This window comes from Osmia bicornis, unplaced genomic scaffold (assembly GCF_907164935.1).
Source record: "Osmia bicornis bicornis unplaced genomic scaffold, iOsmBic2.1, whole genome shotgun sequence".
Lineage (NCBI taxonomy): Eukaryota > Metazoa > Arthropoda > Insecta > Hymenoptera > Megachilidae > Osmia > Osmia bicornis.
The window spans coordinates 231,463-255,346 of NW_025791458.1; the positions used below are offsets into that span (position 1 = coordinate 231,463).

At 40.5% G+C, this 23,884-nt stretch overlaps 2 protein-coding genes across 2 annotated transcripts; both read left to right on the plus strand.

Annotated features, from left to right (window-relative positions):
* The first annotated feature begins 10,458 nt into the window (after positions 1-10,458).
* Positions 10,459-11,455, plus strand: LOC114881320. Its single transcript, XM_029198065.2, has 3 exons — positions 10,459-10,518; positions 10,589-10,662; positions 10,744-11,455. The coding sequence occupies exons 1-3, from the start codon at positions 10,459-10,461 to the stop codon at positions 11,453-11,455; spliced, it is 846 nt and encodes a 281-aa protein (XP_029053898.2).
* Positions 11,456-11,473: 18 nt separating this feature from the next.
* LOC123989258 lies at positions 11,474-11,989 on the plus strand. Its single transcript, XM_046289978.1, has one exon. The coding sequence runs from the start codon at positions 11,474-11,476 to the stop codon at positions 11,987-11,989; it is 516 nt and encodes a 171-aa protein (XP_046145934.1).
* Positions 11,990-23,884: the final 11,895 nt, after the last annotated feature.

Genomic DNA, 23,884 nt, shown 5'->3' on the forward strand with positions numbered 1-23,884 from the left:
CGTACACCAAAGATACATGAAACACGCAACATGCAACATGCAACACGTCGCATGTTGTGTACGAACGTAGAATAGGTAACGCGGCACGGTACAAACGATTTGTACGGACGCAGAATCGACACCTCGCTTGGATATATGCAACATTAAATGCCCAGAATCGACACCTCGCTTGGATATTTGCAACGTTTAAATGCCCAGAATCGACACCTCGCTTGGATATATGCAACGTTTAAATGCCCAGAATCGACACCTCGCTTGGATATATGCAACGTTTGAAACCCGAGTCGACGCCGCAACCGGTTTTCATTTCCAATCCTCCTTTGCTTTTCGCCAACTTTTAACATCAATTTTAGCAAGTAATTATAATTCAAACTATATCGTGTTTGGTATCATTTTAATCAGAAAAATTTCACCAATGCGTTAGTAAAAGTTTCAGTAAAAAAAAGTCAAAAATAAAAAAGTTTTATAGTTGAATTAGTATTAGTCACACCGATACGTTTCGGCTCTTTCCTTTGATCATCGGACCTCTCTCTTTCCACCACTGTCTGTCCTTTTCTACGTTCACGCTTGGCTGCTCGTCGCGTGTAACCCGAGATTCGACACCTCGACTGGATATATGCAACGCCTGGGTCCCAATGTTTGTTGCATATATCCAAGTTTTACTGTATCTCTCGGAATCATATCGTTTCGGTTAAATAAACCGTAATATGAACATAAACCACGGTCGTGACGACGATTCGTGACGTAACACGCGGTCATGACGATGACCCGCAGAGTCCGTTGCATCTTGCAACCACTCTTATCTACCTCGGCTCGTCGCCGAGGAACGATTAAACATAACACATGTATATTACACATAAAATACCGTTCGCATTTTCACCGTGATTAGTACAAAATAACAACTTATTTTCGTGGGGTTTTTTATGCCGCAAGGCTTTTTCCCCAAATCGTGTACAATGAGCCAATAAACGATCAATAATTTTCGGCTCAAATCTGTTTAATTCATTTAATAAATACCCTCATCCTCATTCATCTCACAACGAATATTTGAACAACGGAATTTTTCCATGTTGGAGAGTTTTCGACGATACATTTTTTGGTGCCTCCTGTGAGGAATGAGCGGTAAACCGGTGAAAGTGCGGGCGGAAATTCGAAAATTCAACTTAAACGCAACGGTCGAAACGGCCATGTATGAATCGCCAGAGCGCTTTCCTTTCCGTGGAAAGATTTTCCCAAAGTCAGGGCGTTTCCCCTTCATGGGGGGAGAAGTCCCTTGAAAAAGGGCCCACAAACGGTCGGCGAGCGCTAGTCGTGCTCTGACTGTGAACGTGGTAACACGCTGCAAAATTAGCAACGGCATTTTTTATCATAGCTTTCGAAACATTTTATATTGTTGATACTTCACGGTTTCTTCGGTATAACTATTACGTGGAGTGATGCAGTGATTTAGAGACACAAAAGTGCTCATTTATACACATCGGACTTCATCGAAGACGATCTTCAAGGAGTCCAACCAACCATCTCCATCGTCACACGGGACCTCTCGCCCACCGGCCACTCGCTGCAGACGGGGTTCATCAGCATTGAAAGGATAAGTGTTCCTTGCATTGTTTAATCGTTTGATTTGATTACTTAGTTTTAATTAATTGCGTATACGGTGCGTGCGAATAACTTCTTACAATGGATAGAGTTAGATTAATTAATCGAAGGCGAACAACCCTTAAAACGCAGGTCACGCAGCTTGTGAACAGCGTCGCGTCGGGTCGGTTTAATAAATTGATGCTCAAATCACGATTGGCTCGAGTGACCGACATGTTAACCGCGTACGAGGAGTTGAATGATGAGCTCGCGATTATTGATCCAACTAACGACCGGTTAGATGAGATTTTAGAGATTCAAGATCAATACTATGAATGCGCGGGTACGATCGAAGGGATGGAAGACGCCGGTACATCGGTAACGTGAACGAACGATACGCTCGGTAATACGGGTTTAAATACTACATTGGTGGATGGGCGCCGAACCTTGAAACTACAGGTCGCGGAATTACCAAAATTCGACGGGAGTTTGGATAAATGGCTGTCGTACAAAAATACGTTTATGACAATGATCGACGCGCGGACAGACATCACGGATGTAGAGAGATTTATATATTTGAAAAATTCTCTTAGAGGCGAGGGCGAGGCGTTGAACAAAGTTGTCCTCTTCAGCGCGAGCGCGGAAAATTATAAGAGCGCGTGGCAATTATTAGTCGATGCGTATGAGAAGCGACGAATACTGATGGCCAAACGGCCAAACGGTGAGCTTGAGAGGCGACTGCTATGTTGACATTGAATTGGGCTATTCGAAAGATGTAACAACACACTTCGTACGTGTTACCAAGGGTGTATTTAGTATCAGTTTCACAATCATCAGTGTTAGAAACGGAGACGGTAGCATTAATTACGTACTAGGTTACAGAGTCCCATCTGGATTATTGGATGCTTTATTCTCTAAGCTTGCTTGTCTACGCCCTAGTATAGAGTCCCTGTCTGGAGCTTGCGTAGATATAGAGCCGCATGAAGTCATGCTGCAGACCAATCATGTTTGAATTCGAGTGCGAGGCCGAGGCTGGCACAGTGCCAAGGGCGGTGACTGGTTCTGCCCAGGCAGGAAGTCACAGGTACTTGAAACCATGATCAGGGCGGATGCCAAGCCTGCGGGCTTGAGGGTATGCATTGACACGCCTAAAGGGAAACTAGAAGAAGATTGGGGCCCTAAGTAGGATGAGAGATACTCTCTTTTCACCAAATTGATCAAAGGTAAAAAGATGAGATTGCTACCTGAGGCTGTCACAAGGTTCGACAACATCTATAGTGCCGGAACCATAGCCAAGCGTAGAAGAAGTGGAGCCCCAAAAAACACCAAAAACGGACTAATCTCTAAGTTTGTTGGCAGGAAATGGGGAATAAACGATCTGAACTCGACGGTGTGCCATACACAGAACACAGACAAATGGAAAGAGGACTCCAGGAAAAAAAGACTGGACGTCAATCCAGGACAAATGGACTCGGGGGCTCTTAGCAAAATATATGAGGCGATGCAATGCTTGACTAGTGAATACGGGAAAAGCTTGAGAGGAAAATGCCGGTTGCTAAATAAAGAAGAAGTTGAAAGAATGGTCAACAACCAGGGGAGTACCGGAGCTCTCGACACAGGCCACACATTGGGCGAGTATATGTTGCTTAATCCAAATTGGTATTTTGACGCCTTGGAACTGATAACGAAGTGGGAAAAAGGTGAACCGACTGATGGTTATTTCACCTGTCGACCGAAGAATGAGCCCAAAAAGAAAAAGTGCGTAGACGATGGTCGCATTACAGTCGACGCTCAAGAAGAGCTCCAGGAGCATACAGAACAGGGGCACAGATTTATACAATTCGCGGATGAGAAGGCCCGGCTAGCTCAGTCGGTAGAGCATGAGACTTTTAAAGAAGAAGAAGAGCTGGTTGGATATTTGAAGGACATGGAAAGTAGGCTCTTCGGATTCACGACTGCCGATCTGATGGTACTGGTGTATCAGCTGGCAATTAAGAACAAAAAAAACCATCCATTTAATGACAATAAAGGTAAAGCTGGTAAGGATTAGGTACTTGGATTTTTAAACCGTCACCCAGATTTAACGATAAGGAAACATGAAAACACATCAGCAGCTAGAGCTGCTGGTTTTAATAAAGTTGTAGTCGATAAATTTTATAAATTATTAGGCGAAATTTATAATAAATATCAACTGACACCTAATCGTATTTTTAATTGTGACGAGACTGGAATATCAGTGGTCCCAAAAACGAAATGCAAAATAATAGCAAAAACGGGTCGGAACCAAGTGGGTGCATTAGTTTCCGTTGATCGAGATGTAACGATTACTGTTGAAATATGCTTCAGTGCAACAGGGCATTATATACCTCCAATGATGGTGTTTCCTCGAAAATGGATGAGACCTGACCTAATGGTAAATGCTTCGCGGGTGCTTGTGGTGTATGTAGTGACTCCGGATGGATAACAGCTGAGCTATTTTTACAATGATTTAAGAAATTTGTAGTTTTTAGCGGAGCATCCAAAGATAATTCTATTTTGTTGCTGTTAGACGGACATTCTACTCATACAAAGAACTTAGAACTCATTGATGAAGCAAGAGCAAATGGAGTTATAATATTATGCTTTCCGCCCCATACTACACATTGCCGTCAACCACTCGAAGTAGCGTTTATGAAACCTCTGAGCACATATTAAGCAATAACCACGTGGCTTCGTTCAAATCCAGGCCGCGTAGTTACTCCGTTTCAAGTAGCAGAATTGTTTGGCAAGGCTTTTACTCAGGCAGCGACTATGTTAACTGCTACTATTCGAGAAAAACGTCCGAGTTTAGCAAATCGAAAGGGCATAATCTTTCACCACGACAATGCTAGGCCACACGCCGCTCAACTGACGCTGAAAAAACTGCAGGAGTTGCAATGGGAAGTTCTGCAGCACCCCCCATATTCTCCAGATTTGGCCCCATCAGATTTTCATCTCTTTCGGTCATTACAGAATAGTTTGAATGGAAAGAAGCACAATTCCGAGGACGATATCAAAACGTACCTCACGAACTTTTTTGAAGAAAAACCAAAATCTTTCTTCGAAGCTAGAATCGCCAAGCTTGTAGATCGTTGAAAAACAATTGTAGAGAATGATGGTGACTACATAATTGATTAACACGTTAAGCGCCACGCCGAATTCTTGTGCCGTTCCGTTCAGGTCACAGTTAGCCGTCAAGCGGGCCCTGCCGGGCCGCTCGCCGATAGGAGGGACCGACACGCGCGCGATGATAACACGAACGAAAAGTCTGCCGCCGGTCCCTAGCGTGGCGCTTAACGTGTTAATAAAACCGTATTATTTAAAAATACACCCATTGAACTTCATTTCTAAATCGGGCACGAACTTATGCAATCATCTATTAATAAGTTGTAAATATGTAGTTGACTTTTGCCTTATATAATCTATAGACCAATTATCAAAGAATAATAAAAAATTAAAGTGGATTCATTAATTGGACAAACCTGTGTTTTATTCATTAATAAACCTTAACTAACCCGTCTTGCGCCACTTTCCCCTATTAGATATTAACGATATACAGGGTGAGGAAAAAGTATAGGACTGGTGAAATATCTCGAAAACAAGACAGTTTAGGAAAAAATGTTTGATACATAAGTTGTAGGGTTTCAATAGATGCATCAAACAGTGGTACATATTTGACCTTGAGCGTAAGTATGGAGGAGCTATAAAGGTCAAATTAAAAATTTTAAATGGAAACGCCCACTTTTTATTTAATATTCTTGTAGCTGACATCGAGAGCTTTTCAAAACACTTCCATGAGCTTCTTTCGGTTGAGTACTTTTCGAGATATGAGTCGATAAAGTTCAAGTACCGTCGGCATTAGCAGTAGCCAAGGTGTACCGCGCCGAGGTTGCACGGTCGGGTTGATACCTCATTGTATGTGTGGATGTGCACGTATTTGGTAATCATTATAGTAGATGTTCAAATTGCCTCCCTTCTACTGCTTGACAACCTCCACGCGGTACACCTTGGTACAGGCGACGTTGATTGGCTGGGAGCCTGGGAGTCCGGGTGGCAGATAGAGTAGGGTAGGTGTTGATATATTCAGACCGGATTCCCGCGGTGTTGCTAGTACTAGAGTCGGCTGTGTTGTTAATACATATCGCTTAGGTAACTAGTTGTCTAACTCCAAATGTGTTGTAGGCGTGTTCATCTGGACGAAATCTATAAGATGGCTGAGTTTCATTAATAAGTGGGCGTTATTAATAATAACACTTGGGAAGTTCCCCCGAAAGTAACGTAAATATTTTATCCGAATTCACAAAATGCTGATGTTGCTTGGTACGATTTAAAAAAAGTCACTCTGCTTTAAAAAGGTGGTCAAATATTAATGCCAGCCATTACTTATAAATTATGATATTTGCGTAATGTACGTAACCGTTCTGTCGCAATCTATTCAAGTATGTGTGCCAATGAATTATGTAAAACTCATGAAACTTTCACCCGTTTTTTCAGGCGACTAAACAGTTCGTAAGATTTGTTATCAAGGGAAAATTAGGTAGGAATGTGCCAGTGCTGAAGGGATGTGTAAAGAGATGTGTTGAACTTTTATTACAACATACACTGCGGTGCATAACTATAGCACCACCTACTTTTGTAGTTGTTCTGCAGTTCAGAGTCAAAATGTAAAAAATCAACTGCATGAGCTGAAACAGTATGGGACGCAATAAACTTTACGTTAAGTCTAATTGAAGTTGCTCTTTTATACGAAACGATATAATCGAAAAAGTGATTTTCACTTGTTGCGTAACTATAGCACCAATGTTATTAAGTTAACTTCTCCCCATCCAGATCAACAACAAACTCACTGAATCCAAGTAATTACATTCTTCATAGCAATATAAATTAAAATTTAACAAAAATCTCTGTTAAACAATGCCACGTGGTACATATTTTACCGAAGAAGAAAGGGGTAAAATTTTAGCGTTTATGGAGGAAAAAGTTGGTGTTCGGGAAATTGCTCGTAGGCTAGGGCGGTCACATAAAGTCATTCTGAATTTCTTACATGATCCAGTCAATTATGGTAAGAATAAAAAGGGTGATCCAAAGAAAAAATTGACTCCCGTACCGAACGGGTAATTGTAAAAGCAGCCAGTAACAGTCTAAAAAGCTGTAACCAAATTAAAAGTGAACTCAATCTCAATGTTTCACGGTGGGCAGTACGTCGAGTTCTGAAAAACGATCCTAACATCGTGAGACAGAAATTAAAATCTGCACCTAAACTTCTACCTCGTCATAAAGTTGCGAGACTCGAGTACGCTCGAGCAAACATGCATCGAGACTGGAAAAACGTAAGTTAAGTTTAGACGTCAAAATCTTTTTCCTCCGGTTTACTTCAACTTCTTTCATTGATAATCAGGTTATCTTTTCGGATGAAAAAATGTTTAATCTCGATGGACCGGACGGTTACAACTCATATTGACGAGATCTCCGAAAAGAACCGCAATACTTCTCAAAAAGAAATTTCGGCGGAGGAAGTGTGATGATTTGGGGTGCCTTTTGTATTGATGGCATGTTGCAATTGGCTTTTCCATCAAAAAGGATGGATAGTGATGAGTACGTCGCAATTTTAGACAGCAATTTGTTATCTTTTATACATGAGCACAATACAATTAATTGGACCTTCCAGCAAGACAACGCGGCTATACATACCAGTCGGAAAACAATGTTATGGTTGCAAAGAAATAGAATTAATGTTATTAAGTGGCCAGCATGTTCACCGGACCAAAATCCGATGGAAAACATTTGGGCCATTATTGTTAGGAAAGTTTATGCTGAAAATCGGCAGTATCAAAACATTTTAGAAATAAAGAACGCAATAATAAGAGCGAGTAACGAAATTAGCGAAAGAATTTTTCAGAAACTCATCGAGAGTATGTCAGATAGGATTTTTGAAGTTATAACAAAACAAGGAGGACCAACAAATTATTAAAATTATATTTATGTATACCGAGATGAGAACCGAAATCGAAATCGAAATCGAAATCGAAATCGAAATCGAAATCGAAATCAATATCCTGATCAGAATTATAGTGATAATTTAAAATAATTTTTAACAAAAAAAAAATACGACTTCGAAATGCACTAAAAAGTATAAAATAATGTCTATTTCATTTATATCTGTATTCCACAGCTATTAATACAATCTACTTAATCGTTAAATAGGATACTAAATATATTTCAACCTTTTCGGAGGCGGCGCAAAATTAAAAATACCCGAACAAACGATGCTGCCATTAACGATTTGTTTGCGGTATGGCAAACTTGGTAATTAATAAGTCGTAAGAGGAACAGCGGAACGTTGTAGGTCCGGCTGAAAACATTTGTAATTGTAACGATTATGTCAGAAATTGGCAGCACTCCTGATGTACAGGGTGTAAAAAAATTAAATGTCACGACCTATATGGGGTGATTCTACACCTCTGGATCGGTGGAGATCTGTCAAAAAAAGCGACCGCAAAATTGACCTTGACCCCTAAATTCAAGGTCAAACTTTTTTATTGGCTTATCGTATAGTGCTCATCGAGGGGATAAAAAGTCTGAAAGGAACCATGTGCCGGAAATCAACCCTTCTCCTAGAAAAAAGCCGTCAAAGTGTCCATATACCATAATGCATTAAACGTTGAGTCGCCCGGTACCCCTCTCCAGTGATCTTGACGCGGCAGTCTCGCGTATCGCTCGAATTTGATGCTATAGGACAATTCTTGAATTTCAATCACAATGCCAGCATATAGGAAGGGTAAATTCTAAGAGAGCATATTTAAAATGACAAAATAACTACTGCGTGTAAAAGAAAATAAAAATGAATTTAATTCACTGAAGTTTTGCACTTCCAATATAAACGCAAGATAAATGTTTAGTTTTATCATTTCACAGTTCGTTAACACATCGCGGTTACGCAGTTAATGCATCAGTTAATTATTACGCAAAGGACTGCATCAAACATTCGAATCTCGTGAAATATATCATTATATTGATTATGGTTGCAATTTGCAAAAGACAATATAAATGAGTTTTATTCGCAGAAGTTTTGCATTTAAAATATAGATGCAAAGGTTGTTGATCGAGGCACAAAAAATCGTATTACTCGCTGCACCATTTGTCTTGTCTCGGAAATGAGGTTTTTAGTGAACAGGATATAACAAATCAGCTCGTTCTCTCTGAGAGTGATGATAAAATTCTATTAGTTCTAGAAATCATTTTATTTATAATGTGCGTATATTTTGTAGTCAAATCCAAGATTGAAAGCATCGGCTCCGCATAGTAACAGGTCGTGATCCCAGCTTCCCCACTAAGCATTTTATTTTCTCGTTCTTCCACTTTTTTTGCTGCTGTTCGTTTCCTCTCTCTTTTCCTTCCGTTCTTGCTTTCTGTTTCCTACTTCCTTCTTTCTTAGTTCCGTCTTTCCTTCCTTCGTTCGTTCCCTCAGTCCATCCTTCTTCCTCTCTGCCGCTCTTTGTTTCTGTCCTTTTTTCTTTATGCCTGGAGGTCGAGCGTCATAAAAAGTATCCGATCGGATATCACGTGAATTGGTGTAGGTTCTATGCGAACGGCCACTCGGTTGTTGAACTTATAGATGTGGTGTTCACCCCATCTCTATTTTTCTCCCTGTTTTCCTTATTTCCTTTCTTTCTTTACTCTGTAGTTTTTATGATTTCAATAGGAGACGCCTCCATCTCGCACGGTTTCGAACTCGGTAAAGAGGCAGTTTATTCGTAACCACGGCGGAGCGAACATGCCGAAATATAAGAATATTCGTGTGATGTTACGTGCTATTGACGAAGCAGGAAGAAATTATACTTTAGCTCGTAAGATTTATCGTGATTTAGTGCGGAACAATGGGAGACGATTACACCCCAACGAAATTCCTGATAGACGAGATTTTGCGCGACTGGATTATCAATTCGGGGAGCAGGAAATCGTGATGCAGCTTACTACAAGACGTAACGGAGCAGGTCGACCTCGAGTGCATTGGCAGAAAGAAGAAAAAGTTATAGCTCTCGCAAGAGCTTATCCACTGATGGGGTTACGGAGCATCGCGAGAAGAGTAGGAATCTCGCACATGACAGTGCGGCGTATAATACGCGAAGAAGGTCTGCGACCATATAGAATTCGACGTGTCCAAGCTCTACGCCCTAATGATTATGTCACACGGCGAGAATTTTGTAACTGGATGTTACATAAACTGCGACACGGATGAGAGCAGCTTTTCGAGTAGCAACATCCTCAATCGGCAGAATGCAAGGATTTGGGCGTACCGCAACCCCCATGCGATGATGGAGTAATTTAATCAAGGAAGATTCACCGTTAATATCTGGGCAGGCATCATTGGCAACCATATTATCGGCCCGATCTATTTGCCGACGCGGTTAACCAGTGCAACATATCTTTAATTTCTAAGATCGAAACTCTTAAGTGAACTGCGGCACATCATTCCGCGAAATCAACGTAATTCAACCTACTTTATGCATGATGGTGCTCCACCGCACTCCAGCCGAATGGTGCAACAGTTTCTATATCAAATGTTTGGATCGCGGTGGATAGGACGAAGACCTGCTCCCCATGTGTGGCCTCCCCGTTCACCGGATTTGACACCGCTGGATTTCTTCCCCTGGGGAGCCGTGAAAGACATCGTTTATCGCTCAGGTGGAGAAATTACATCGGTCCCACAATTGAAACGACGGATTGAAATGACGGATTTTTTTTTGTTAAAAATTATTTTATTTTATATTTTCTATTTCTTATTTAATCGTATTGGGTTTATTTTATATTTCATATTTCTTATTTTATTGTATTGTGTTTATTGTTGAAAACGTGTGTGAAATGGAGGGAGTTGCTGGCCCGCCTACCGAGACTCCACCAAGGAGAAATCCTTCGGGAACGGTAAGCTCGCGTTATGAATATATGTAATATGTGTGGTTTAGTCACGTGTACAGAACTGTTCTTTCTGTAGTTCGTTGGATCTGGCCAACGAATGATGATAATCAATTTGTATAAGAATATGAAGATGGAAGACCCAGAACTGAGGTATGTAGAATTATTGATAGGCATAGACATAAATACCCAAAATCCAGCGTAATAATTTGTTTCTTCCTGCCACCCTTACAGGTATAGGCTCCTCGTGAAATTAATTTCGCAAAAACTTGGAATTGGAGAACTGACAATATCCAAAACTATCACCGAGTTTAAAGCCACGGGAGATGTGCGCTCGCCCAACAAAAGAAAAATACGCTGCAATGTCTTAGAAAAAACGTCGGAGAGCGATATTCTTGCGATACGCAGGAAGGTGCACGAGTTCTGGTTGAACAAGGAAATTCCGAACGTGAGGAAAATTTTAACTCGCGTAAATGAAGACGCGAATTTACCAGCCTTCACATACTCGTCCCTATACCGGCTGTTGAAACGGATGGAGTTCAAATATATTGTTCGTGGGCGCAATAGCGCCATGATTGATAAAGAGTACATCGTGTCGTGGCGCCAAAAATACGTACATGCAATCCAAAACTATCGTTCTGACGGACGACCCATTTACTACCTGGATGAGACCTGGGTAAATGCGGGTGATGTTAGGCGCAAACTATGGGTGGATACATCCGTCACCAGTCCCAAAAATGCAGCTGAGAGGGGTCTCACAACAGGAATCCCGCCACCGGCAAACAAAGGAAAGAGGCTAATAGTAGCCCACATCGGGTCGACAGATGGGTTTATACCCGAAGGCTTCCTCTGTTTCGAGTCGAAAAAAAATACTGCTGACTACCACGACGAAATGAACGGCGATACATTTTTCGATTGGTTTAGAACTTTTCTGCCCATGCTATGAGATGGGGCAGTTATAGTAATGGACAATGCCCCCTACTATAGCGTTAAAATTGAGAAATATGACGACATGAGTTGGAAGAAAAGTGATATCATTTCATGGCTGGTGGGTAAGGGGGAAACGGTACAGCCCCATTATGTAAAAGCACAATTGTTGGATCTCACGCGCAAATATAAGCGTGAAAATAATTATGTTATTGACGAATATGCCAAACTAAATGGCCATGAAGTATTACGCCTTCCCCCTTACCATTGTGAACTAAACCCCAACGAATTAGCATGGGCAAACGTTAAAGATTACGTGAGAGCGCGAAATACTAGTTATAAACTATCTGACGTCAAGACACTACTAATTGAAGCCATCGAAAATGTTTCGGCCGAGTCGTGGCAGAATTTTATTCGCCATACGATAAAGGAGGAGAATAGAGTACGTCGACTCGACAACATTACGGATACCATTTTGGATGAAGGTGATGAGTGGGAGCACCCATCCGAATCCGACAGCGATATCGACAGCGAGATAGACACCGACGTGTAAATATTGTATATAATGTATATTATAAGTTATAGTATTTAATAGTATATAGGTAAGGGGGAAGGCGTAATACTTCATGGCCATACTGCTCCATTAATGGGGCTGTACCTTTTCCCCTTTACCATGTTATTATATTACAATATTATTAGCCATGTAATAATTTAATTTTGTAATTATGTAAATATGTAAATATTATGTATATATACTCTATATATCAACTGTATATAATGTAAATATGTAAATTTTATGTATATATACTGTACATATCAACGTTTGTTTAGAAATATTAAACATATATATACAGATTGTACATTTGCAAACGCCCAGTTTTTTATTCACGTATTCTGTCTACTCCACCGTACTATTGTTCCACCCCGTATATTGAACTCGCGGTTAGCGAAGTGGGAAGCGAGTAGCGGAGTGGGAGTTACGAGGCTCGCTGAGTTCCCCCACCATCTTCAACCTGCGCGGCTCATTGTTAGTCCATATAGTCAAACATGGAGGGGGATCTATGATAGTCTGCAGTTCCCACAACAATAAAACCTAACCGCTCGGGTTGTACTGACTTTAAAATAATATAAGTTACGCGGCCTTTTGTCCGAAAGCCTCCGCTAGCCACACGCGCTGCTAAGCAGTCGACCACGTAACAGTGTAGTGATAAGTTTAGTGTTAAAATACAATAACAATTTTCGGTTTAAGTGTAGTGTTAAGTTAAGTGTTTAAGTACTTTTCTTAGAATAACGACTAGTCATAGAAAAGGACAAACAATCCATAGCGAAGCGCGTACTCTGGTAAAAAAACTTATAATAAAATGTGAGGAGGAAGCAACAAAAGGGGAACCCCTTCACCCTATTGACAAACCAGAAATACGTGCTGCTGATTATACAGGGCTATTAGTCAGGACGATCAGCAGAATTCGAAATGAGAGTTCTTCCGACGATGAAAATTTGCCATCGCCAGGGAAAAAGTGAAAAAGGGCCACGGAGAGCAAGTTGTATTGCTCTGAGGACGACAGTCACTAGAGGTATAATATGTAAGTGACTTTTACGTTGAAAAGAAATGTATACCCGCTGATCCTAAGCTATTGGTCACCATTCGCGAAAAAACTCATTTTCCGTGGACAGTACACTCCCACTACAGACTATTAAAAAATATGGGGTTCAAATGGAAAAAAAGTAATAGCATTAGGAAAGTCCTAATAGAAAAACCAAACATTAAAAGCCGGAGAGAGAAATATTTGAGAGCTGTTGCGCACTATAGATCGACAGGACGAAACATAGTTTATATTGATGAAATGTGGGTGGATGATACGTTGTGTTTCTCCAAATGATGGCAGAGTGACTACATGTTGGGAATTTTAAAAAGTGCAAGTTTTTCCCACCAGCTCATAATTGTCCATGCTGGTGGGAAGAATGGATTTGTGCCAACTGCAGGCTTAATTTTAAGTCCACAAACACCACTGGCGATTACCATGGCCAAATGAACACTGCTAATTTTGAAAAATGAATAACAGAAAAATTACTGCCCAACTTACCGGAGAAGAGTGTCATTATTATAGATAATGCTCCGTATCACTCCACCCAAATAAATAAGCCACCATCGAAATACGCAAAAAAATCGGAAATGATAGATTGGCTCATTAGAAATGATGTGATACATTCACAGTCGATGACTAAGTATGAGTTATCACAATTAATAGAATGCCACAGAAAATCTGAAGAAACATAAAATAAACGAAATAATTAAATCCAATGAACATGACATTTTAAGATTGCCAACCTATATGTGTGAATTAAACCCCATAGAACTAATCTGGGCACATATTAAAAGAAAAATACGAGAGGAAAATCCCTCAACACGTAACAAATCGAGGCTAACTGGCGACTAGCAAAAGATTGGATGCGTGGAAGGAACCGCTTCCACGACGAAGACTGCCGATCGCCTACGTGAGTGCTCGCGCGACGCGCCGTGTCGATAATAGTTCGATTTATTTTTCTTATCGGGTCGCCCGATGGCGACAGGGTGCGAGAATATATGGAAAGGAAGTGGGTTGAGGGTTGGGGGGTTGATCGATCGGGATCGGATTAGTAAATAAAAAAGCAGTAGAAACAGATAAATACGAAGGGATTAGAATATTGTTGCGACGGCGAGAAGTTCCTGCTCTTTCGACGCATCGACCGCTTCTTGATGTATCGAAAGATCCATCGACTGCCCCGTCCGAAGCTGTCGACGAATCATGACGAGCAGCTATCCCTTGTTTCGAGCGGAAACACGTCACCGGATGCTTGAGGTCTTTTAGACAACCGCGGATAAACACCTTATTCAAGGTCTTTTGAATATCAGAATGTATCGAGAAGCCGACGCGTGCAGACCTATTGTGTAAAACTCCTATGTATTTGAAATATAGACAGTTTAATTTACTCCTTGTTAACTTAATTGACTATAGAAAGTGCGAGTTCCACTCAATATGTTAATGCGCGCTGCGATAACTTTACATATATCTGTATCGGACGGAAAAGAAACAAATTGTAACGACACGAAAACCAATGATGACACAAGCGAAACGCGATTTCTTACTAAAGGGTCTGGTGGGATATGCATATGAAAAGTGCCCCCAAACGGATTAGTTTGATTTTTGGCTAGATATTACTTCTAGATATGTATTGTAACGTGGTGACACCTGTGCCCCCCCGTTACAATCGCTGCGCTTCTCCCACCTCACATCCCACCTAAAAATGACCCTTAACCCTTCTAACACCTTACCCCTTTCCCCTGCCCACCGGTGTCGGGCCGATGGAGGCGACGAAAAGGAGGCGACGAAAAGGAGGCAACAAGGATCACCCGCAAAAAGGAGCTCCGAGGCCGGCGACAGATCTTCAACCCTTCCAGAGAGAAAAAGCAACGAGGGACTTCGGAAAGACAGACGAAGCGGCCCAGAAGCTGATACAAACGCCTACCCGGAGCCATCTGTCGCCGAGCCCGAAGACCTCAGCCCACCCGCCACAACAGGAGATCCGCCAGCCCCATCGACCCCGAACACCGGCAGATCAACAATCGATAACCGATCTGTTCCGTTGCCAGAAGAGGCCCCCTTCCTATTCCCCATCCCCTCCCAAAATATCATCCCGCGACGGTCCCGTCGTCGCGGCAGCGACGACGAGCCGTCATTGAGCCCTGGGCTATCTAATAGACCGAAGAGAGAGATTTTTGGCGAGTATTGAAATTGTATAGAAGCGATATAGAGAAGGGAGGTGTGCGAAGGAGTAGTAGTGAGTGTGTGGAGTTGGAAGTAAGTTCCCTTCGATATTAATTTGTAAAGAGTGAGTGCAAGGCAACGGTAATCTTCTCGCCCGCGTATTTTCGCGTCCGCGTATTGTACCGACGATTCGACGTCCCAACGTTTGTGAAACCCTTCTGTCTAGCCCCTTTTAATTCCGTTGACAAAACTCCTCTCACGCGTAACGTGAAGAACTTCCAGTGAACCTTCCTGACCTGAGATCTCCCCTCCCACGCTTGTCCTCCTTGCGTACTCCCCCGCGATATTGTAAGGACGAAAGTGCCCGTGTCCCATCCCTTGTAACGACCCCCATTCAGACTCCCTTTTCCAAATTTTCGATTGCCACCGCGAGTGGCTGGCGCCCAACGGTTATAATAAAGAATTGTGATAGAGAAATATTATAGGGTGAACCCCCGAAAGGGTCACAGTATATAACATCCTTAAATTTTTAACCTGAAATATGCATTATTTTTTATGTTATTTAACAATAAAGAATTTTACAAAATATTTTTTATTTAAAAAACTACTGGTTCGAAAATTCTGAAAAAAATATATGTCGTACATACATCTGTCGTCTATTTATAAAAAAAAATTATTTTCCTTAATTTGTTTATTGTAAATGTTTGAAAAAAGATAATGTTTATTTTAATAATTTTTAGGTTGAATTCGGGAAAATGGGGCACCCTCCGATCGAGCTGATTTTTTTACCATAGATAGCCCTTGAAATGGGGATTCCAACAGTGGTCATTCAATCTCTTAATTCCCACCCGTCGCACGCCAATAGACACTCTGCGATTATCTTCGGAAGAAAAGAATCTCGTGTACCAGCGGTACCGAGATCTCCTCAAGGAGAACCTAAGTGTATGGAGTTTTGGAATCACCATCGCCAATGTGGAGCAAGCGTGGGATGCTTGGTTGGCGTGGGGGATTATCCCTGATAAACGAAGGTACCGCTGCGGGAAGATAATGCGTCCCCAAGAAGATACCAATCGATCTATTGGATTCAGATGGCGGTGTCCGTCAAAGAAGTGCCCCAAAAAATCCGCCCGCGAGGGCACCTTCTTTGAGGCCGCACACATCTGTCCACTACAGGCCGCCCGACTCTTGTTCCACTTCATAGTGGGTGATAAATTGTTGTATGCCGCCGCATCCACCGGCCTCCCGGGAAGTAGTATCGTGGATTGGTACAATCTCTTCCGGGAGGTTACACATATTATTCAAGATCATGACGCACGTCCCATCGGAGGCAGCGACGATATAGTTGAGGTGGACGAGAGCTGGCTGTTCACTCGAAAGTATCAACGGGGGCGCGCCTTGGCATTCACACGTAAGCAGGTGTGGGTGTTCGGAGCCATCAGCCGCGAAACCGGTGATATGTGGGTGAAGGTCATCAAGGACAAGAGTCGGACCAGCCTATATGCCATCATGCGGGCCTGGATTGCGCCAAACTCTTGGATTATGAGCGATCAACACCGATCATATATTGGGTGTGACCGGCGTCTGGGCATGAAAGGTCACATCACAGTAAACCACCGTTACCGTTTTGTCGAGGGCACGGTACGAGGGCACGGTACGAGGGCACGGTACAAGTGCGCGGTATACTCCCGAGGTTAGGGGTGCCAGTCCCTGGCGAAGATGATATTTTTGAGGTCGCTGTTCATACGAACACTATCGAACGGCAATGGCGGGAACTAAAAAAGCATCTCCGTACCTGTCGTAGCATTCCGCGCATCCCTATATAACATCGGAGAATTTTTATACCGTCGAAATATCCTTCACCATTTGCCTACACTTGACGACAAGTTGAGTCGTCTTCTAACGGATATTCGACGGGTATATCCCGGGGCAAATGACTATGACAGGCGCGTAGAGAGACTTGGAGAATGCGTTTGTCTGGATTGCGCCCCAATGCAGCAGAAGTAATCAAGCAAGCGAAGGCGGCGAAACCGTCAAATATAACCCGGGGGGGGGGGGGACTTTCAAAACAAATGATTATTTTGTTTATGAGCACATTAAGAATAAAATAACTTTTAACAAAAAATTAACTAGTAATGTAGCTAAATCGTTGTACAATATTGATAACAAATTGTTATTAATTTGTGATGGGACTTACATTCGCCACCAAAAAAGTACGAATAACATATATCAACGAAAATTATTTTCTGGACAAAAAAAGTACCGCTCTGCAAACCTTTTACCATTTGTACAACAGATGGTTATATAGTTGATATGTTAGGTCCATATTACGCTACCCAGAATGATGCTTCAATAATGACAGATTTAATGACCGATTCAAATGGATTATGTAATTTAATTGAAAAGGGAGATATTTTCATACTCGACCGTGGTTTCAGGGACGTTACAAATATGTTAACTGAAAGGGGTTATGGTGTTTTGATGCCAGCTTTAAAGGGAAAACGAGCTCAATTCTCACCCATTGAATGTAACGAATCAGGGTTCGTAACAAAACTACGATGGATAGTAGAAGCTATTCATGAAATTCTGAAACAAAAATATCGCCTTTTAGATAGAAAATTAGATAATAAAATGGGTAATTATTGAGATTAGGTTACACCTCACTGATTTTGATGAAATTTAAATATATTGTAAAACTCAACATTTTGAACAACTTTTTCCTATACATATAACTGCCGCTTGGCCATAGTTTTCGAGATATTTTCGAAAAACTGTCGAAACTAACACATTGAATTCTGGCCATCCGTGTGCGTCCGTGACATACGCATTAGTATGAGATCGCCGCTTTTCTACTGTTTCTGCAGGCAACAGCACGGCGACCGATGACCAATATATATCGTGTGTACTTCTGCATTCATGATTTCAATGTAGCTATGATGGCAGCTGGGAATTTAATATAGCTTAACCTAACCCAATCTACTCTAGCTAATCAGTGAATTAAGTTAGGTTAGGGTAAAGTGATATTCTGGTCGCCTAACGGCGACCAGACACACATGCTGAGATTCAAAATCATGAAAATTAATTAAATTGATTTTTAAGCCCACCCGTAATATATGTATATATATATTGATGTCGGTCGCCGTGCTCGTGCTGCTGCCTGCAAAAACAGTAGAAAAGCGGCGATCCCATACTAATGCGTACGTTGTCACGGACACACACGGATGGCCAGAATTCAATGTGTTAGTTTCGACAGTTTTTCGAAAATATCTCGAAAACTAAGGCCGAGCGGCGGTTATATGTATAGGAAAAAGTTGTTCAAAATGTCTAATTTTACAACATATTTAAATTTCATCAAAATCGGTGAGGTGTAACCTAATCTCAATGATTACCATAAAATGTTACAAAAAATTGGAATTTAATGTAAAATTGCATCATTTTTACAAAATTACTATGGAAAACGTTTAAATTCCGATGCAGGATCATTGGATATTATTACTCAAATGAAAGAAAAAAAGAATCAAGAAAACTCATTGTCGGAAGAAATAGAAAAACATGGTTGGAACAGAAAAAAGCTTATATTTAGCGATATATCTACTTCAGATATTCTTGATTTTCCAGAAATGACAGAAAATGATTTACATATCTTATTCACAGGGTCACACCAATTCTCTCAAGGTATCTCGTATTTGGCAGAAATAATGAATGAGGATGGTTCAATTACTGCAAAATATGTAAAAGAACAAAATAATATTTTTAAATTGTATGTAAAATCTCGACATATAAATAAAAAGACATATCGCTGTTACATAGAATATTTGCCAAATACCATAGGTCATTCAGGAGTGACACGATATGCTTGCGAATGTGCAAATGGCAAAAGAACAGTTGGATGCTGTTCGCATGTTGCTGCATTAATTTATTATTTAGCTTATGGCAAATATTTATCAAAAATTCCCAAATCAGCTGAAATTCTGACGAATTTATTTACTAAATAATTTTTAACAAAAAATACAACCGACTTCGAAATGCACTAAAAAGTATGAAATAATTTCTACTTCATTTATACAAATACCCAACAGCTATTAATAAAACCTATTTACTCGTTAAATAGTATACTAAATACATTTCAACCTTTTCGGAGGCGGCGCAAAATTAAAAATAGCCGAATATACGATGCTGTCAATAATGATTTGATAGGTTATCGACGCTTGAATCTTTCTAGTATAAGAAAAGTTTTTAATTTTGCGCCGCCTCCGAAAAGGTTGAAATGTATTTAGTATACTATTTAACGAGTAAATAGGTTTTATTAATAGCTGTTGGGTATTTGTATAAATGAAGTAGAAATTATTTCATACTTTTTAGTGCATTTCGAAGTCGGTTGTATTTTTTGTTAAAAATTATTTTATTCTTAATGAAACTTTTACTAATGCATTTGTGAGATTTTTCTGATTAAAATGGAACCAAACACGATATGATTTGGCTACATATGTATAAGGCAGGCCGTACACCAAAGATACATGAAACACGCAACATGCAACATGCAACACGTCGCATGTTGTGTACGAACGTAGAATAGGTAACGCGGCACGGTACAAACGATTTGTACGGACGCAGAATCGACACCTCGCTTGGATATATGCAACATTAAATGCCCAGAATCGACACCTCGCTTGGATATATGCAACGTTTAAATGCCCAGAATCGACACCTCGCTTGGAGATATGCAACGTTTGAAACCCGAGCCGACACCGCAACCGGTTTTCATTTCCAATCCTCCTTTGCTTTTCGCCAACTTTTAACATCAATTTTAGCAAGTAATTATAATTCAAACTATATCGTGTTTGGTATCATTTTAATCAGAAAAATTTCACCAATGCGTTAGTAAAAGTTTCAGTAAAAAAAAGTCAAAAATAAAAAAGTTTTATAGTTCAATTAGTGTTAGTCACACCGATACGTTTCGGCTCCTTCCTTTGATCATCGGACCTCTCTCTTTCCGCCACTGCCTGTCCCTTTCTACGTTCACGCTTGGCTGGTCGTCGCGTGTAACCCGAGATTCGACACCTCGGCTGGATATATGCAACGTCTGGGTCCCAATGTTTGTTGCATATATCCAGCTTTTACTGTAACGCACATTATATCACCTTGCGGAGTTATGCCGACGGCCGTTACTGCGAAATAGTAAACGATAACCTCAACAGAGTAACAGTCGCGGCGTCAGATGTTAGTTACATACGCACCGAATAAACACGCCAATAAATAAACAATAGAAGAAAATTGATAAATGATAATTTAGTTTATTTAATCCCCCTTAGATTTCTCCTTAATCCAACGCTAATAAGAAGTTTGTGTGGAAAGAATTAATACTTATTTACCGCCATTATTAAATAATACATTACAAAATTTCAAACTTTAAAATCTACTGCAATTTTATACATTTTTGATCCAATTGCTAAAAAATATATCCTCTCCTTTTAATTCTTATATCACTGTATGATAATTTAATGATTTTTTATGGTTAAAAAATTTTTGAACTTTAAAATCTATAACTATAATTTTGCAAATTTTGAATCCAATTATCAAAAAAATAAATCCTCTCCTTTTAAACTTTTAAAATCATTAAATTATTAAAATGCGAATCCTTTCGATATTTCCCTGTCTTCAGATGTTTCCAAGACTCTTCTAGAGTCTTAAATGCGAGAAATTATCGATCCCGTACAGTACTTTGAATTAATTGCAATTTTCGAACTAAATTTATCAACTATGGGGGTCCACAAAAGTTTGATAATCCCGGGGCACCAGAAATCTTAAAAGAATTGGGCATTTTGGGAGTTGGAAAATCGAATTCTTTTATTTCTTTATTTAATAATAAACAATTTTTGAGAATTGTTCACAAAGTTGAGCGTGAGTTACTGATAGAGGCAATATTTTAGAAAAATGCTGCCTTTATAAAATCACACGTTTTCCTGTACTTCTGTTCCTTTTTCTCAGCAATCATTCGGCTGATTTACTTACAATTCTGTGGGCTTTTACTACTAAGGGTAACACATATTTTAGGAAAAGATTTTTTTGAAATTCGGCTTACAATAAGATTAGCAGCATCTTTTATGTTGAAGGTAAGAGTACAAATAAATCCACACATTTATATGCTTGTATAATTTTTTCTATTCCGTATTTCAATATTCCCTGTAGCTCAAGTACGCATCTAGTATGATACACTAGAAGGTCCAGTAATTTGAAGTTGATGCCTAAAGTAAATTTTGAGAAAAAGGAACTTGAAATTGGCTTATTTTCTATATATCGTGGAAAATGCCCCCTTCACTTAACCCCTTCCCGTACTTTAACGAGTCTGACTCGTGATGAAGATTTTGGCCCAAACATGAATATCACGAGTCTGACTCGTGAACAGATAGTCGGGCGAAACATGAATATCACGAGTCAGACTCGCGAACAGACTCATGAGTTCAACAGCGGTAACGCGTAAAAATGCCTATATATCAGATATCAAAGCTCTTTACATTTCGGCACGTATTGCGACTGTTCTCGAGCGTCTTGTCTGTTTAGCGCGCTTTGACGACTACCGCTTGGGCCCGAGTTTCGTCGAGCTAAATGGCACGGGAAGGGGTTAATTCGCTTCTGCCGACGCCAATCATTATTAAACGCAGAATGAAAATTTTCATGCAAAGATACAATGTTAAAGGAAATAGAAACTGTATCACTTATCAGAATTCGAAGATGCCCGTGGTTTGCAAGTTGAGGGCAGTTTTCGTTTCCACATAAAGAAACGTCAATCAAAAACGATGATTCTTCGATAAAGCCTTCTTCGCGAAAAACGGACACCGAATTCGCAACTTCAGAACTTGTCCCGATACCCGAACAAACAGCTACTGAAAAAACCGACAACCAAAATTAATACAATTTCAAAGTATAATTACAAAAAGTTAGTTAGTAACACTAAATCACTAGCTAGACCTAACACACATTTATACACAAGTTAACATAGGTTAATTTTTCTAAATCAAAAAACGAACGAGTGAATATATTATAACACGTCCGTACCGTTTGACCGTTGTATTCGGAATGTTTCTGTAATGGCGACGAACGACGAAGGGCCCGTGTATGGTGGAGGGGGTTCAGCTCAGCGACGAAAGACAGTGATGCCAGAACCGTGGAACGTGGACAAATTTTTACCCTCTCCACGACGTCCCAGTGACTCCCCTACTTCAGTTGTTTCATCTAACACAAGCGTGTTGTCCCATGTGTCCGTGTGAGCTCTCCGGGTTCGGCTGCTCTTGTCATTTCTACGTTATCGGCTCGATGCTCAAGCCGCCAAAGCACGTGGCAGCAGCATCGACGAATCGATAAAATAATATAATTTCGTCCATGGCACTATGATAGAAGTGAGAAACCAGGAGATTCAGTTCGAATCTCGAATCTACGGTTTCAGTTCTGATTCTTAATGCATTAACATTTTTTTAATACATAAAAATACATTTTTAATACATTAATACTATGGAATACATTAACTTGGGAAACAGTTAAAAAAAGGAGTTGAACTGCTTCCTTTACTGATATTTTATTTAATATTAAAGTTTTGTATATATACATATGTATATACGTACACTGAGTTGCATTGAACTTGTCGCAGTGAAGTTGGCTACAAATTCACTAACACATTCACGCCGCAGCGTCGGTGAACCGATCTCGCCATTGGCTCACCGACGCTGCGTGAATGCGTTAAGCCTGGTATCCACCAGTATCAAACGCCTGTATCGTATCACCGTTCCGAACCCTTTTGAATAGGCAGACGTTGCCTCGTTGCATGCAACGGCATGCTGCGGCGCGGACAACATTTCTTCGTTTCTTGATATAAACGGTTAGGCAATAGGACTGGGCCGCTACAGGCGAGGAGTTTCGTTTTGCTGCGTGGCGTTCCAAAGGAACGGAGGCAACGGATCCATCCGAAAAATTTGTCGATTTTTGCTGTTGCATCGAAGGAAAGGTTCATGCGTTGGCACTTGACATAGCGTTTCGTGCCGTCACTTGGGTTTCAATTTATTTGAAATCTTGCGGTATTATTGGATTCATTTCAAAAGCGATGAAATTATTTATGAATTTAATCTAATTTAATTTAGACAAATTTTATCGTCTAAATATATTTAAACAGATCAATTATCTTCGGTGCTACGCTGTACATAAAAGAGCAATGTTAATAATCACACAGGTGATTATTGAAAAAGGACAATGTTAATTTTCCAGAGATTTTTCCGTTGCCGAGTATCGAAAGTTCTATTGGTCTGTGATACGGAGGCGAAGGAACGGGCCGATCCGAAAATTGTCGGTTTCTTGTCGTTCAAAGGATTGGTTCGGAAACCACTTGAAACGTAAAAACAACATACCCAGGCGAAGGCCCGAAATGCTATGTCAAGTGGAAACATGACACTTGAGGCACGAGATAATATGATTTGGAATTGGATACATCAGTGAGATAATACTAATGCAACGACTGAACTTTGTTATTTTTCATTTTTTTCTTAAAAAACTGTTACCAAGATATTTGTGACGTTTTTCTGATTAAAATGATACCAAACACGATATGGTTTGGATAATTACACTAAAGAAACAGCATGCAGCAAATCGAAACTTCTCGCCTATAGGAGTTTATTTCAAGACACGAAGAACTATTGTCCGAGCCGTAGCACGCCGTG

What these genes read in the sequence shown, in the direction of transcription:
- LOC123989258 (XM_046289978.1), top strand. Translation starts at nt 11,474, where the DNA reads ATGGACAATGCCCCCTACTATAGCGTTAAAATTGAGAAATATGACGAC.
- LOC114881320 (XM_029198065.2), top strand. Translation starts at nt 10,459, where the DNA reads ATGGAGGGAGTTGCTGGCCCGCCTACCGAGACTCCACCAAGGAGAAAT. An exon ending in GGAGAAATCCTTCGGGAACG is followed by an intron (nt 10,519 to 10,588) that starts GTAAGCTCGCGT and finishes TTCTTTCTGTAG; the next exon opens with TTCGTTGGATCTGGCCAACG. An exon ending in ATGGAAGACCCAGAACTGAG is followed by an intron (nt 10,663 to 10,743) that starts GTATGTAGAATT and finishes CCACCCTTACAG; the next exon opens with GTATAGGCTCCTCGTGAAAT.